This window comes from Nomia melanderi, chromosome 8, assembly GCF_051020985.1.
Source record: "Nomia melanderi isolate GNS246 chromosome 8, iyNomMela1, whole genome shotgun sequence".
NCBI classification, from domain to species: Eukaryota; Metazoa; Arthropoda; class Insecta; order Hymenoptera; family Halictidae; genus Nomia; species Nomia melanderi.
In genome coordinates, this window is record NC_135006.1 from 18,390,754 (window position 1) to 18,405,582 (window position 14,829).

The following is a 14,829-nucleotide window of genomic DNA, read 5'->3' on the forward strand; positions in this document are numbered from 1 at the left end:
TTTATTAGCAAGTAGTACGAATTCAAATATCATTCACAAATTTAAAATTATATTCTTTCGACAATCGCAAATATATTACCTTCATATTTTCCAAGTAATACAAACAATACACTATTTCCACTACAAGTTATTTGCGTACTTTTTTTTTTAAATTTCATTTATTGCAAATTATAAAAATTCACATACGAAAACAATGCACTTAATGTATGTGACCTTTACGCCGATTTCGGGGCTAAATTCGAATCCTAGTTACAAATGCGAAATTATAACGTAAAATATAATATACACCTGTAACTCAGAATTTAATTGGTACTAACGGTCATCCTCTGTAACTCGACAGGTTACAGAAACTTAGTCGCGTTTCTCAAATCACTCCTTTGTCAAAACTGTATCACCGAATGTTAACAATATCTATTCCGTGAGTATGTCGCGAAGTGCGCTTACGTGGAGTTCCTAGGGTATTTAAATATCTACTCTCCCATAAAAAAATATATATATATATATATACATATACACGCACACACACACATATATATATATATACATATATGCATACGTATGTATGTACATACATATATATATATTTTTTTTTTTAAAGAGTTCCTCAAGCGGTACGTTTGACGCACATTAAAATCTACGTTATCGTAAACTAAGTACGCCCAAAAAGAAAAATACTTGTTACAAATTAAAGGCAACATTAATTGAATTACTATATCCTTGTGGAAGAAGTAACACAACGTCACGGAATAAAACATCAAAGCATCAGGACATCTGTATCGTGCAAATTCGATGCAGATACAAAATATTTTTTGTTGTTTTTATATGTGTTCGGAAAGTATGGAACAGAGTTTATTTCACTCTCGTAATGTATGGCATGTTTTTTTTTTTGTCAACTACATATTATCATCGTGTCACAATCGTAATAATATATTTATCCAACAGTCGTAAATTTATTAATGTTCCTATACTGCTACATTACTTAGAAATACATTACGACAAGTTCATGCAAAGAATCGATTGAATGTACCGAAAGGAGACTTTCGGTACGACGTGTAGCAATAGGATTCGTGTCAGGTCACTGATGTGTCATTGGAACTTTAAAGAATTTCGTTTCCCTTTCTCGTCGATCGCCTTTCGGACAAAAGAAGAGTAAGGATGATAAAATGTACAGTAGACACGGTAACGTAATGAAAGCTGGTACGGATAAAACATTAGATAATCCACTAATAATAATTATAAGATCCCCACTGATTGTAAGGTCCGTACGCCTGAGGTCCGCCTTGCCCGTACTGCCAATTATAATTGGCGTAATTAGGGTCTGACGGAGGTGGATACTGTTGATAGCCCTGTTGATATCCACCCTGTCCACCGTACTGACTGCTTTGAAATTGCTGCTGCGATTGGTAAGGTCCGCTTGGGCCGCTACTGTATTGATAAGATGACTGTGAACTGACGGAAGGTGGTGGTGGTATGCTCGATTGGTCACCAGTTTTCACTTTCTTTGGTGGAGAAGTATCTCTGTGACACGCATAATTAATTACACGAGTTATACTAATTCGAACAGAAATATATTTTTGTTGCAGTGATACTTACGCTTTAGTGTCGTCGCTTTTCGTCTTCTTTCGTTCTTTCGCCTGTTTAATGCATTTCTGAAATTGTTCGTGGGCTTTCAACACCTGTCGAATGTCCGGGCTAAAATCTTCAAGGAATTCTACTTTACGCTGTGCAAAAAGTACTCGCTGTTCAAGATCGGCGTGTTCGCGTTCTATGAACATATCCATATACCCTACAATTTCTTGAGTGTCAACAGGAGTTCTTTGCATTCCCAAATCGATCAATTGTAAATAAAGTCTTGGATTATCTTTGTCCTTCTCTGTGGCTTTTAGTAATACTTTAATCGCTTTATCTACATCGTTTTTCACTTTACACAAAAACCGTGCGTACTTCACTGCGATGTTATTTGCGATTGTTCTGTTTTTACTATTGCTAATGTAATTTTCATACAATATACAGGCTTTGTCCAAATCTCCCCTCCTCCGTTCCAAATTTATTCTTCGATACGCCACTTGTAACATATTTGGTAATACATTATCGATATTCTCCAATATGCTCGCAGCTTTCTCGAAATTCCCCTGGCCCTCCTCAAACGTCGCCCATTGTAGATGCAAATTTGGTTTCTTTGGATGATGCACCATACACGCTCTAGAATACACGTCTCTTATCTTCTCTACGTTGTCACCCTTCAAGGATTCCAAATAACGAACGAACTGTCAAAAGAAAACAAAAAACGAACAAACATTTCTATATGCATCAGCACACATTGCGTATGATTGAATTCAAGTAAATAGGAAAAATAATCGACTTACTAGCATCCAAAACTCATCGTACAGAGCACAGGCTATCAAACACCTTTCGAATAAAATAATTATCCGGTTCTGATCTTTTTGCTCGATTTCAAAATCCAGATATTCTTTCCAGTTTTTCAACTGACATCGTTCCAAAGGTTTCACGTGGAAATAAGGCCTTTTAATCTATTCATAAAATTTCACCAATCAATATTAACAAGGCCTGTACGAGCTGTTATACCGTTTGCATTTTTATTATACTTACTCCCTCCTCGAAGGACCATCTCGCGGCAACTGCAATAATATTTGCTTTGTGCATTTTACGTCTGCTACTGATAATTTTTTCTCTAATGGCGCGAGTTTCCTCGTCGGTAGGTGGAAGTTCATGTGGTGGTGGTTCTTCTCCAGGCGGTGCATCGTCTGTTGCAGAGGTAGTGCTATTGTCGTCAGATTTCAAGAGTGCCTTCACCTCGGCGCGTAACGCGAGAAAGTCGTCAACGCTTAAAATACGGTTTGGCAAATTTGAAGATACAAATTCTTGAAATGCGTCGAAATGAGAGATGTAACCAAGCGTAGGTGTACACAGCAATCGATCGTACAGTGCTGTTACTCGACTGAAGCGTTTACCTTCCAACTCCCACTTTATGTAACTTTCCCAAAGACGATCAGATCTGAGGAGGTAAACAAGGAATTGTAATACGTATTAGGAGTCGGCTATTGTACGCAATGCAACAAACGTAACTCATACCTAAACTCAAGACCACACGCTTGAATAGCTCTTTCGTATTGTTCTCGAAGCTTTTCTTCATCCTTTTCGTAGACGGTTTTGCAGTGGTTGATGTAATGGAGCCAAAGGTCGACACTGAGCGAAATAGCTTTCAAACCTTGGTCGAATACCTGTAGTAATGATTTGCAAACACATTTAGAACAGTTTACAACTGATTGGGCTGGTGGCGGGTAGACTTATACCTATTTCTTTTTTTTTTTTGTTTTTTTTAGCTTTCGTTAAGCATTACGGTTTTTTTTTAGCAACGTATACTCACATATCGTACGCGTACTGTAAATAAAAGTATTTAATTAACACAGAGATTGCAGAGCATTGTGCATTCACCTTAAAGTCAAGGAGTGTTCCAATCTGGGTGCCTCTGTGTCTTCCGCCACTTTTTCTTGCTCCCTCTCTGGCGCGTTCACGTCCTAAGTCTTTGTTTCTGACTTTGATTTAACACCCAACCCAATCTTACTTACATTAAGTAAGGTACCGCATCTTATGCTTAAGTTACAATACTTTCTGTAGTAAGCTATGTGTACAAATGCTTACAGTAAATATTACACACAATATCTTGCACGATAAATATCGCAAAATTGAAACAACTAGCCTTCGCTTGACTTACGTATTGTATGTAGAATATCGGTATAAACGGTATATGTAAAACAGTAATGTTCGCAATAATATTGTAGATATCGCAGAATAATTAAGTAACTAGCTATTTGGTAAACGGAGAGAGTCGTATAGGTGCCGCAAGACGTGCTAGGCTGTTGGAAGGGAAAACCATATTTACGTGCGTGCACACTGCCCACGCGTCTTCCTAACTCGAGCTATTTTCATTAGATTGCGTTAATTAAATGATATCATAATGAAAGGTAGCCTAATAAATATGGTAAACGAGTTGACTCACCCTTTGGACATTTTCGGGGTTGCCTTTCTTCTTCTCGTAATCAGCGAACTTTCTCCAGTAACCGTAGCAATATGGATAACGCTCCAAAAATTTGGTATAAGCTTCGCGGGCAGCTTCCGCATCGTTCTACGGTGAACGAAACATTTTCAATGGTGGTGTTATCACAGCCGTGTCTCCTCTCCGTTTCCTACTTACTTCTTGATCAACGTACTGAAGGAGATACGTCCATCCCGTGAAATCTGATGGATCCTCGTTAACTGCCTTCCAATACTTTTCTAGTTCGGGTAGAGTCTTTTTCTTTGGAGATGCTGGTTTAGTTTCTTGTTTATTATCCCCGACTTCCGTTTCAGTTGAAAGTGCCACCTTCTTGGCTGGCGTTTCATCGTTATTTTCAGACGTCGGTGAACTAGGATCGTATTCCCCTTCTGCGTTCAACTTCCGTTTACCTGGAAACGGTAATTATGAATCAATAACGATAACGAATTTCCCATATTACACATAAATCTTTGCTCCGTTGCTACTTACTTCCGCCTTCCGTTTTATTTTTCTTCTCGGGAGTCTTGCTCATAGCTTTCATCCCGCTCTTCTTCTTCTTTTCACTATCCGGTGGTAGTTCATCCTCCGAAACAGATTCTGTTTCTCCCAAGTCTGCAGGCGCCGCAGCTGGTAGTTCTTCGTCGGACACCGCTTCCGTTTCAGGCTCCTGCGAATCCATGGTTAAAAGTTATCGAACTGTGCAAGTTGTACTCTCTATCCACAACGTTCATAAGAATATACCTTTGCTGCAGCTTCGGTAGGTAACTCATCCTCGGACACGGCCTCTGTGTCTGGTTCTGTTTTCTTAATAGTACTTCGAGGCGAGCACTCTGCATCAGCATCCATTACCTCTGTAATTTCGGATATTTCCGTTTCTTCTGTTCTATCCGGCAACATTTCTGTAACATTCTCCACAACTTCTGATACTTCTTGTTGAGAATCGTCTACTTCCATAACTTCAATTCCAGCATCTTCGGTTAAAACATTTTCAGGCTCAATTTCCTCAGACTCCAAAATTTCTGTTACTTGTGTTATAGGTTCCCCGTCGTCGGTTATTACTTCTTGGAAATCTATTAACACGCGTTGATTTGTCTCGTCGTTACTTGTATCTTGTCCCTCCATATCGATTTGTTCTTGGTCATTTAACATGTCAACTTTGTCCATACTGCTCTCTTCTATAATCATATGATCTGACACCACGGTGGAATGATCCTGATGAAAAAGGATTTACATTATAAATATTTCCATGTCCTCTTCCACTTCTTCCCATGTAAACATATTACTTACAATTTGAGATTCGGATGTCTCGGAATCAGGGACATTTTCCTGATCTTCTTCTATCTGCACACTTTGATTCATATTAATTTCATGAACAGCAGCATCGGTGGAATCGTCCAGTTCTAAGTGTAACATAGACGATTCATCTTCGTCGTGCTGCTGGATTATATCGGTGAACCTTTGCACTCCATTTTCTGGAATGCTTTCCATAACAACTTCCCCTTGGAACACGGACTCCTCCTCCTGAAAAAAATAACAATAACCATTTACTTTCGTTAAATGCAATGTCGATGAGAAAATTCGATGATCGGGACAATTATCCGCGGCATTGTCGTCGGGCTTACGCACTTCGATCTCTTCGATTTCCTGTACTTTTTTCGGCGAACGTGTTGCCCTTGCCAGAAGTTTCTTCACGGGCGATTTCTTCGCCACAACGGCGGTCTTACGCGTACGACTAGACCTCGTGCGTCGTACTAGAAGGTGGACGAAACATAGAAGAAAGATAAAAAGATTACTTAATGCGACCGGGATATTTACACGTTACACGCGTGTACGAGACGCCATTCATTTCAATGGCGGGTCGCAGGCCTTCGGCGAGCTGCCGGGTGTATCGCTACCACTGTTACATTGCTCGTACAATCACGCAATTCGGGGGAACGTGAAACGTAATCTTAAAATACCGAATACAGTTTCTTTAAATAAGATCATCTTCTTACCGGGTTCATTTAAAGCAATCTCGGTCTCATCACCACTCGCGGACGACATCTTGCCCTCAAAGCAATCTCTGGAATGTAAAACGCAGAACCAAAGGAGAAAATGGCGGCACTAAGTCGGAAGACCTCTACAGGATACTCTTCCACACTAACACGATACGCTGAATTAAATGCTCAAACTAGTTTATCATCGATTGATAAATATTTTATCGTGAAACAGTTGACGATTATCTATATTCCACCCCATTTCCCGCGTTTTTAAACACGATTTACAGTTTATTTTCTCCTCGTTGCTAACCACGTAAATGTCATTACACATCAGACGGCTCTTAAAGAGGATGTCTCCCGAGTAACTAACATCGACAGTTGGGTATTTTTATTTCTGACGCGTAGGTATACATAATTCATTGATATGCATTTTCCAAAATAAAGATATAATAATAAGATATGATATAATCAATTTAATGTAGACAGTTCTATCCTATGTATCGCGTTTAATATGGAATGAAATTTCATCCACGTTATTGACGATTTTAATCTGTCAAGGTTATCTTTCCGATAATGCTGATTAGTCGCGAAATTCAGTTGTTCTCTTTCATTTGAACAAAATGCATCTGCTTCGTGAATCGTGAATCGCGAAACGCGACAAACAATTTCTGTTAGAGAGATTCAATAATAAAACTGTATATTTTCCGTTACGTCTTTGTCTTTCTATAGAATCGACTTAATCGTATTCTTTTAATTGCGCAGAACCTTGCAAACGAAGCGTTATAATAAAATCTCGTGGTATTTTCATGTTAATTCAAAGATATTGAAACTTCTTGAAAAGAATACGAATTTCCGTTCGTTCTGAATTCCGTTTGGAGATTTACTTTTAAAAGTTGAATACTGTATGAACTTCCATAGTTTGGCTGTTGTAAATGAAAATACACACACACACACACACACATACACACAGGTATGCGTACATGTTGCAAAGTTACGAAAATTCTCGTAGAAGAAGAGGAATATCAAAATATACGCATGTGCAAGAGGATTATGGTGAAGAGCGCAAGTGCATAGGATAATCTATCTTCTGTGAGTATACACTGAGCTACCATCTGAATCCTTTCCTTAAGTTATATATTGTTGTATACGTGATTTTGTAAAACGACGCTTGTCGATGCTCATAACTCGATGTTATTGTACATCGATGCTTCAAGTTGAACGCGAATCAAAACAAGCGATGCTGAAGAAGACCACAAACCACTCGATTTCGTTCGTAATCCGTCGATTCCGAGGATCTCGGAATTCCGAGTCTTCTTGTTCTCGTCCCTCGTTCTCCTCGAAGGAGGAGACAGTTTCGAAAAGCACGCCAATTATCTTTCGAAACCGTTTATCGAGATACCAAAACATTTTTTAAGAGAAAAAGAACGAAAAACATGGTATAAGACTGGTATATATTCATTTTCGCCCAATGTTCTCGTAACGTTGGGAATATCGGAATGTTGTTTAGTCTGAATTATTTTTGACGTTAATAAAAGCGATCCGTGCAATACGATTTTGAAAATTTCGTGAAAGGAGATGTCTTACAGCGATGGCGGTCGCCCGATCCGAAAATTCGGCACCAAATCGCCGAAAAAGCTTTGCGTGACCAAAAATGAGAATAACGATAAAACTACGACCACTATTAATTGCAACAGTCATCATCACAATCATTGCCACCATAATCACCGATTTCTCGACACTCCTCAACCGTCGGTACACAAACGTAATCTCTACATTGTTTCTTTCCCCTTGATACTGCTTTTCAATGTTCTGCGAACGCTTCTTTATCAATTGTTCGTGGTGTTTAAGTATTTGTATACATCCACGTCTCAGCTGATCCAACGAAGACAGGCTTCCAAGCAAAGCTGCCAATTGGAGATAGTAGTCGGTCAAAAGTCCGTTGAAACTATAAATAACAATTTGAATAATTCTGGACAAACAGAGAATGAAGGAATGTCGCAAATACCTAGAAGATCTATAGGTCCTGGACCTGGGGACCCGCTGTTTGCAAAACAAAAACATCATCATCGTAGAGCTTTTGAATTTATTAGTAAAGCGTTGAAAATTGACGAGGATAATGAAGGTATTAGATTAATAATTATTATTTGTCGATCGCATTAAGTGTACAAATAAAATTTATGTTTATTAGGCCAGAAGGAAATGGCGATTGAACTGTACAAGAAAGGTATCGGAGAATTGGAGAAAGGAATAGCCATAGAATGCAGCGGTGGCCGTGGAGAAGTATGGGAACATGCTCAGAGGTTGCATGATAAAATGCGCACTAACTTAGCAATGGCAAAGGACAGACTGGACTTCCTTGGTTCGTAGATTTATATCATCGATAAGTATTACATTCCTTGAGCTGTTCCAGCTTTTTGCCCAATGAAAAGCACAGCTTTTTACCTAATATCGTGAACACAGAATTCTCTTTAATTTTAGATTAAGTTCTGGTAACAGCTTAAGGAATAATACATGATTAATGTATTTAGCATGCTCATGTGTTAATTGTTTATAATGTTTACGCGTATGCGTGTGCGAGTGTGTGTACCTACGTGTGAATGTATATGTGCGTGTATGCATGCGCGCGTTATCTCTCCCTTTCTTTGACGAATTTATTTTTGGCACATTATATTCTTTCATAAGCGGAGCAAATATTAATGTATAAACTAGTAGCCAGACTTCATCATATAGCAGCATTTCTAATAGCTGTCCGCGCGCGCGTGCTCATTTCATACTTAAATATTAGTTAAATAGTTGAAAATTCTAACAGAAGTTGAGAAAATTTCTGAGTTCAATCAGTATTTAGCTATGTAGCCTACTGCAGCATGGCAGAGAATGTTTTTCCTTTTTGTAGTGAGTGTGTGTGAGCTGAAAAACATGGATATCTCCAATGATTGTCACGGTCCTGGAAATAAAGCGGACACCGAACATCCAGGAAAGAATCTGAGGGCTCGTCGCAATATACACACACTACAAACAACTCGATCTTCTTTAAACACAAATCATACAAAGAACACAAACAGTACACAAACAGTGAATATAGGGCAGAATACATGTACCCAAATTCCCAAGTTAAGGCCACGTTCACCAAAAAACTATTGTGCCCATTCTGAAGGTACTGTTTGTCTGAAGTTCTGGGCTTACATGGAAACTTTCTTGTAAATTTGTTAGTATAATATTTCTAATAGTCGCTTCTTTACAAGTGTTATTTCTATTCCATTGTTAACGTATGCATTTGTACCATTTTTTGAGAGTAGCTCCATCAGTAGTGAATGTAGAAATGTTGTTATATCGATTGTTACATTTGCAGTAGTTTTACCGTATCTTAGTTACACGACGTAGTATTTATTTGAATAAAACTTTTGGTAAATTGAAATTATTTATCTACGACTGAAGAATGTATGCATATGAAGCAGAAGTGATATTAGAAGCGAGAGATTAGTCAGTTGCACGATAACATGCTTTGTATAAAGGTTTAAAATTCATTTTAAAAAGTTTTTCTTTAAAAAATATATTGAAATGGATCGATTTACTTTATGTTTTGGTACACTGAGCTGATGCTACAGACACATTTACTTTTTACAACAAGATACATGCATTTACTTTTATATGTTAAATTTAATGTTTGAACGTTATACTAAACTTTATTTATACGTATGTGTATATATATATATATATATATATATATAAATCTCGACGGTACAAGTACTAATACACTTGTGAAATGTTAACAATTTTTGGTCTTCACACTATCACATATCGATTATTATACTGAAGCATTTCAAATATTATACATTAACTTCGATTACATTAACAGTAGCGTTTTCTATGTTTTAACATGTTTGTCTTGTATCTTATTCTTTGCTATAGTTTTTCTCTATATTAGCCTTGTTCAGAATCTTTTACGTATATCGATAGCGAGAAACCTAATTCTGTAATTTCCATTTTTTATATGTCGTTAATTCTACGATATTGTTATAGCGTCCGGAAGAAAATTATCTGTTCCCGGAAAAAGAGTCGGTACAGCTATAAGTAAGAGTCAGACGCTGCCTCGAAGTATGGGTCGATCACCGCCAGTTCAATCTTGCCATCGAGTTGCACCTGTTAAGCCAACGTCTACACCACCCTCCGTAAAAAGACAATTGTCTGTACCTGGAAATGGTTCGCCTATAAGGAGGCCGGGCACGCCTACTGCAACAAATAGTAATAGAGGAACGCCTACTAGAAAAGTACCTATTTTAAAGGGTGTGGATCCAAAGCTTGCACAAGTTATCGTAGATGAAATTTTAGAGGGAGGGGCAGCAGTACATTGGGAAGATATTGCTGGCCAAGAGGTTCGAACATAATATGTTTACGTATCCGATCGCATCTAGAAAACGTATAGACATAAATTACTATATTTTTCTGCTCCAATAATGCAGACTGCAAAACAAGCGTTACAAGAAATGGTAATCTTACCTTCGTTGAGACCAGAATTGTTTACTGGTCTAAGGACACCAGCCAGGGGACTGTTGCTGTTCGGTCCACCGGGTAACGGGAAGACGTTGCTCGCGCGTGCGGTGGCTACTCAGTGCAATGCTACGTTCTTTTCAATATCTGCTGCTAGTCTTACGTCAAAGTATGTCGGGGAAGGAGAAAAATTAGTGAGAGCTCTTTTCGCTATAGCGCGAGAGTTACAGCCATCTGTGATCTTTATCGACGAAGTGGATTCGCTGTTAAGTGAACGTAAAGATAACGAACATGAAGCCTCGAGGTATGGTTTTCTTGAAATTAAAGAGCGAACAGGGCAATCGACGTTTGTTGTTTAATCGATGATTAATATTGGTATTCAGGCGGTTGAAAACAGAGTTTTTAGTTGAATTCGATGGGTTACCGTGTAATCCGGAAGAAAGAGTGCTGGTCATGGCTGCTACGAATAGACCTCAAGAATTAGACGAAGCTGTCTTAAGAAGATTCACGAAACGCGTGTACGTCACATTGCCCGATTTGCGGACGAGAATCATTTTGTTGAAACGACTTTTAGCTAAACATAACGATCCGCTGACGCCAGAAGAGCTAAATGACATGGCAATTTTGACGGAAGGATATTCCGGCAGCGACTTGACAGGCTTAGCCAAAGATGCAGCGCTTGGTCCTATTAGAGGTGAGTCGAAGATTCTGTGTTTCGTGCTATTCCTTTTATTCCGCTTGTGGCTAAGACTGAATGGATATTAGTGCATTGGCCAGACAGTCGATCGTATCGCCAGAGTATATCGATATTTCCTTTCGTGGTTCATAAACTTTAATATTGCGCAGAGCTCAATCCAGATCAAGTAAAGGAACTGGATCTAAACTCAGTGCGCAACATCACAATGCAAGATTTCCGTGATTCGCTGAAACGAATCCGTAGATCGGTATCACCCGCGAGTTTGGCAGCGTACGAGAAATGGAGTTTGGAGTACGGTGACGTAAGTCTATGATCATTAAGAAATAGCTAAAAAGCATGACGCTTAAGAATAAGTTTGACTGTCGGTTTGCCAGTCTAACAGAGCAACGGAAACAGTAAGAATTACGAATGACGAGAAATATACAAAAGTGATTTTCTGCGATATTAATTATTACAAAATGTAAATACATCAGCTTCTAACATTTTTGAAGTTAATTTACAAATGGTAATATCTATAAATAGAGAAAAAAAAAGAATATTACGATAAGCGAAAGACACTATTGCTATGCGTGTTTTTTAAACCGTATTGCAGCTATAACACTGTAATATTAACAGCTTTATACCACACACACATATATATATATATATATATATATATATATATATATATATATATATATATATATATATACATATGTATATATATGTAATACATTCCATACTCCATCCAGTAATCAGGTATAGTAGAATTAAGTTTCACACGCGATAATACCGATATTAGAATTCCAATGTCTGTAGGTACACGGTTTTCTTTTTTCGCACTATTACCATTCTTTTCATGTGTTCACATCATAGGAAAAGCCGTCTCGTAGTTTCAGTTGTGTTTCTCTTCACTGAGACGAGCTTCGCTTTTGTTAAATTAGTACTTACGTTTCTTTGATATCTCGGTAGATATATTTAAATATTCGCATTATTGAAACACAAAGAAGGTATAATTCTATAACGAAGACAAAAGCAGTATGCACTTTCATGACAAGAAAAGCAGTGTAAATATTTCACTATTAATCAAGCACAATTAAGTTGAAAAGATATCACTAGGAAGACTGCATTTGCACATGAGAAATGCACACGTCCAATCAGATAATAAAAGAATTAATGTAATTGGAAATGAATGCATAGCGAAGTTATCGGATAAGCATGAAAATTAATAGAGTTTCCGGAGGGTACCTTGTACAAGCACGTATTCGAAATGAAGAGTGAGAGAAACCAAATTCTAGTACGCAAATTTTTGTAAAGTCTAACAAATCGCATACCGTAAAGCGTATCCAAAAATGTTAATCTTGTTATGTTTTACGACTCTTAGCGAATTGGGGGGGGGGGAGGAGGGGTGTGATTCGTTAGAATTATCAGGATTGTGCATCGAGTTCTGATTTGATGAGATTTATCTATGAGACAACGAACTGGAAATATATTTGAACCGTGTGAAATTGAAAATATTTATAAGTACATATTACGGATAAAAGAAAAAGAATACTGTTAATTATAAATGTACGCTATAAAAATGAAATCGCATATATAAATGTTTTTTGATATCCATCTACTGCTTCAAATGCTCAAATAAAAACAAAAAAAGGTGATTGTGCTTGTACGATATCAGTAATTTAAAGAAACGCGTTTATCGCGGCGCGGTATTAATAAGCTTCGATGTTGATGTAATATCGTTTCACATTGAATTTTCTTTAAAATTAGTCTCCCATAAATTTATTTGACGCATACTTCGGATAAGAAGAAGCGTGAAATGTCGATTTCGGCAAGTAGCGGTAACTCGTCATGATTTATCCATTGATGACATTAATGCAACGAGTTCAAAGCTTCTCTGGCGTGATTAGTAGATAAAAATTGATCGATAACGATAGATAGAAATTCGTAACACGTGGCACGTGTTGAAGTTTTTTCTTTTTCTTTTTTTTTTTTTAAATTTCTGCCACGGAATATTTGATGAACAAAAGAGACAGAATCTATATCTGTTCAGCTAATAGAATTTCCACGTGAGTTGCAATTGATTTAGATCGTTAGAGAAATTGTAGGAATTGTAATGTATATTTGCAGCACAAAGTGCACATCATTATTGTCTACTAAGAATATGAAAGAAAAAAAAATAGAACTGATGATACAAATAATGCCAAATAAGTTTACTTTAGCAGTAGAGTGCGTCAATAAAAATATATTAAGTTTGATATGTATTGCTCATTTATAAAAGGTCACTTATTTAACTAATGAATTTGCACATTGAACGTTAAATTAAGGTGACACTTTTTTTCGTTTGGAGAGTGCAGTGCCATGCACATTTAATTGCGTCCTGTACAATTGTTTCTTGCGTTGTAACTGCACTATAATCTTTGTGTTATGTGAAATTGTGTTGCGTGTTGAACACTTTATTATGCGCATAAGTAAAGTAATGGCGTTAATCGAATCTTTTTGATGATCTTGCACATCAGACTGTTATCAATATGGGTATACACATATATATCTATTTACATCCCTGGCCTTCCACATTAAAAACACGCTCAGCCTCGATTAAGTTATTTTGCTACTTTTATAACAACTCATAATAGGGAACTTCTTAAGAATATAAACAGAATAATGACACTAATGTTAACGTCATTTAAATTAAAAGAAGAAAAGAAAGAAAAAAAAGGGGAACCTTGTACAGCGTACACGTCGATCGTTGAGAAATGATTGCACAGATATTGTTATTTAATTTGTACATGTTTCGACTTCCGTTTTCTCCATATCGTTAGAAGCAAGGTAGCAACTATCAACGCTTCTATCGCTTCGTAAGCCAATGTCGCGGGAAATAATGTTAGAATGAATTTCTTTGCGAAAAATAGAATTATTAGCGAAATAGGTAAACGCAAGTAACGAGAATCGGAGGAAATAGAAATTTCTTTGGCAAACCCCTTCATTGAATTATGCTTTCCATTAAATGCCAAACTTGTATTTTCCAACAGTATTATAGATTGCTTAAAAATGAAAGCGCGCGAAACAAGATGGATCACTATAGCAGATTGGAAATTAAAAGTGTTTCGTTGAGCAACTGATTTTCAATATATTGTGTCGGCAGTGTTATTCGCTCAATAGAAAAAAAAAGGAATACATCCATGTTTAATTAATGTTGATATACTTAGCGAGGACATGCGATTAAATGGTAATTTTGAAATGTAATTGAATAGTTTTACATTATCTACCACTGTACAGAAATACAAAATATCCTCCTTAATATTTTTCCGGCGTATGATCGAGATCGAGGAACGCATGTTTGTATGTAATAAGGTGTATAGTACAAATTGTTCTAGCGCATTTCAATTGTTTTCCTTTTTAAAAGTGAACGACTGCAGCAGAGTTCCCACGTAAATGTATCAGTTGAATGATTTCACGAGCTTGGTGCATTGTTATATACGCGTTTCGATTACAAACATTAAAATATCTCTAGCTAATATCAATTATATATATATATATATATATATATATATTTGCAAGAAGACTACTACATTGATAATATGTACCTAGTGGCAATAATACGTTTTGTACTAAATCAATGCAACAAT

The 14,829-nt window shown here is 37.1% G+C and overlaps 2 protein-coding genes across 14 annotated transcripts; one reads left to right on the top strand and one right to left on the bottom strand.

The window, feature by feature from the left end:
* Window positions 1-114: 114 nt before the first annotated feature.
* Prp39 (pre-mRNA processing factor 39) lies at window positions 115-7,013 on the bottom strand. The gene is made up of 13 exons (XM_076370085.1): window positions 6,921-7,013; window positions 6,052-6,119; window positions 5,684-5,808; window positions 5,345-5,578; window positions 4,799-5,269; window positions 4,547-4,724; window positions 4,217-4,467; window positions 4,022-4,147; window positions 3,094-3,242; window positions 2,611-3,016; window positions 2,367-2,531; window positions 1,594-2,267; window positions 115-1,518 (listed from the first exon to the last, which is right to left on the bottom strand). Exons 2-13 carry the CDS (start codon window positions 6,098-6,100, stop codon window positions 1,224-1,226), a joined length of 3,123 nt encoding a protein of 1,040 aa, XP_076226200.1. The 5' UTR covers window positions 6,101-6,119; window positions 6,921-7,013; the 3' UTR covers window positions 115-1,223.
* On the top strand, window positions 5,956-12,801 carry spas (spastin). 13 transcript variants are annotated; one of them, XM_031977538.2, is made up of 9 exons: window positions 5,959-6,441; window positions 7,046-7,125; window positions 8,018-8,158; window positions 8,225-8,395; window positions 8,930-9,190; window positions 10,057-10,409; window positions 10,497-10,828; window positions 10,908-11,218; window positions 11,371-12,801. In XM_031977538.2, the coding sequence occupies exons 3-9, from the start codon at window positions 8,029-8,031 to the stop codon at window positions 11,532-11,534; spliced, it is 1,722 nt and encodes a 573-aa protein (XP_031833398.1). In that variant the 5' UTR covers window positions 5,959-6,441; window positions 7,046-7,125; window positions 8,018-8,028; the 3' UTR covers window positions 11,535-12,801. The 13 variants fall into 13 exon arrangements, with proteins under 13 accessions (XP_031833389.1, XP_031833386.1, XP_031833388.1 ...); XM_031977537.2 differs by having other exon boundaries at window positions 5,959-6,437; XM_031977535.2 differs by having other exon boundaries at window positions 5,960-6,441; window positions 7,007-7,125; window positions 7,909-8,158.
* The last annotated feature ends 2,028 nt before the right edge of the window (window positions 12,802-14,829 follow it).

What these genes read in the sequence shown, in the direction of transcription:
- Prp39 (XM_076370085.1), bottom strand. Translation starts at nt 6,100, where the DNA reads ATGTCGTCCGCGAGTGGTGATGAGACCGAGATTGCTTTAAATGAACCC. An exon ending in AGACATCCGAATCTCAAATT is followed by an intron (nt 5,270 to 5,344) that starts GTAAGTAATATG and finishes CTTTTTCATCAG; the next exon opens with GATCATTCCACCGTGGTGTC. An exon ending in GATGGTCCTTCGAGGAGGGA is followed by an intron (nt 2,532 to 2,610) that starts GTAAGTATAATA and finishes TTTTATGAATAG; the next exon opens with ATTAAAAGGCCTTATTTCCA.
- spas (XM_031977529.2), top strand. Translation starts at nt 7,612, where the DNA reads ATGTCTTACAGCGATGGCGGTCGCCCGATCCGAAAATTCGGCACCAAA. An exon ending in AACGAACATGAAGCCTCGAG is followed by an intron (nt 10,829 to 10,907) that starts GTATGGTTTTCT and finishes ATTGGTATTCAG; the next exon opens with GCGGTTGAAAACAGAGTTTT. An exon ending in AGCGCTTGGTCCTATTAGAG is followed by an intron (nt 11,219 to 11,370) that starts GTGAGTCGAAGA and finishes AATATTGCGCAG; the next exon opens with AGCTCAATCCAGATCAAGTA.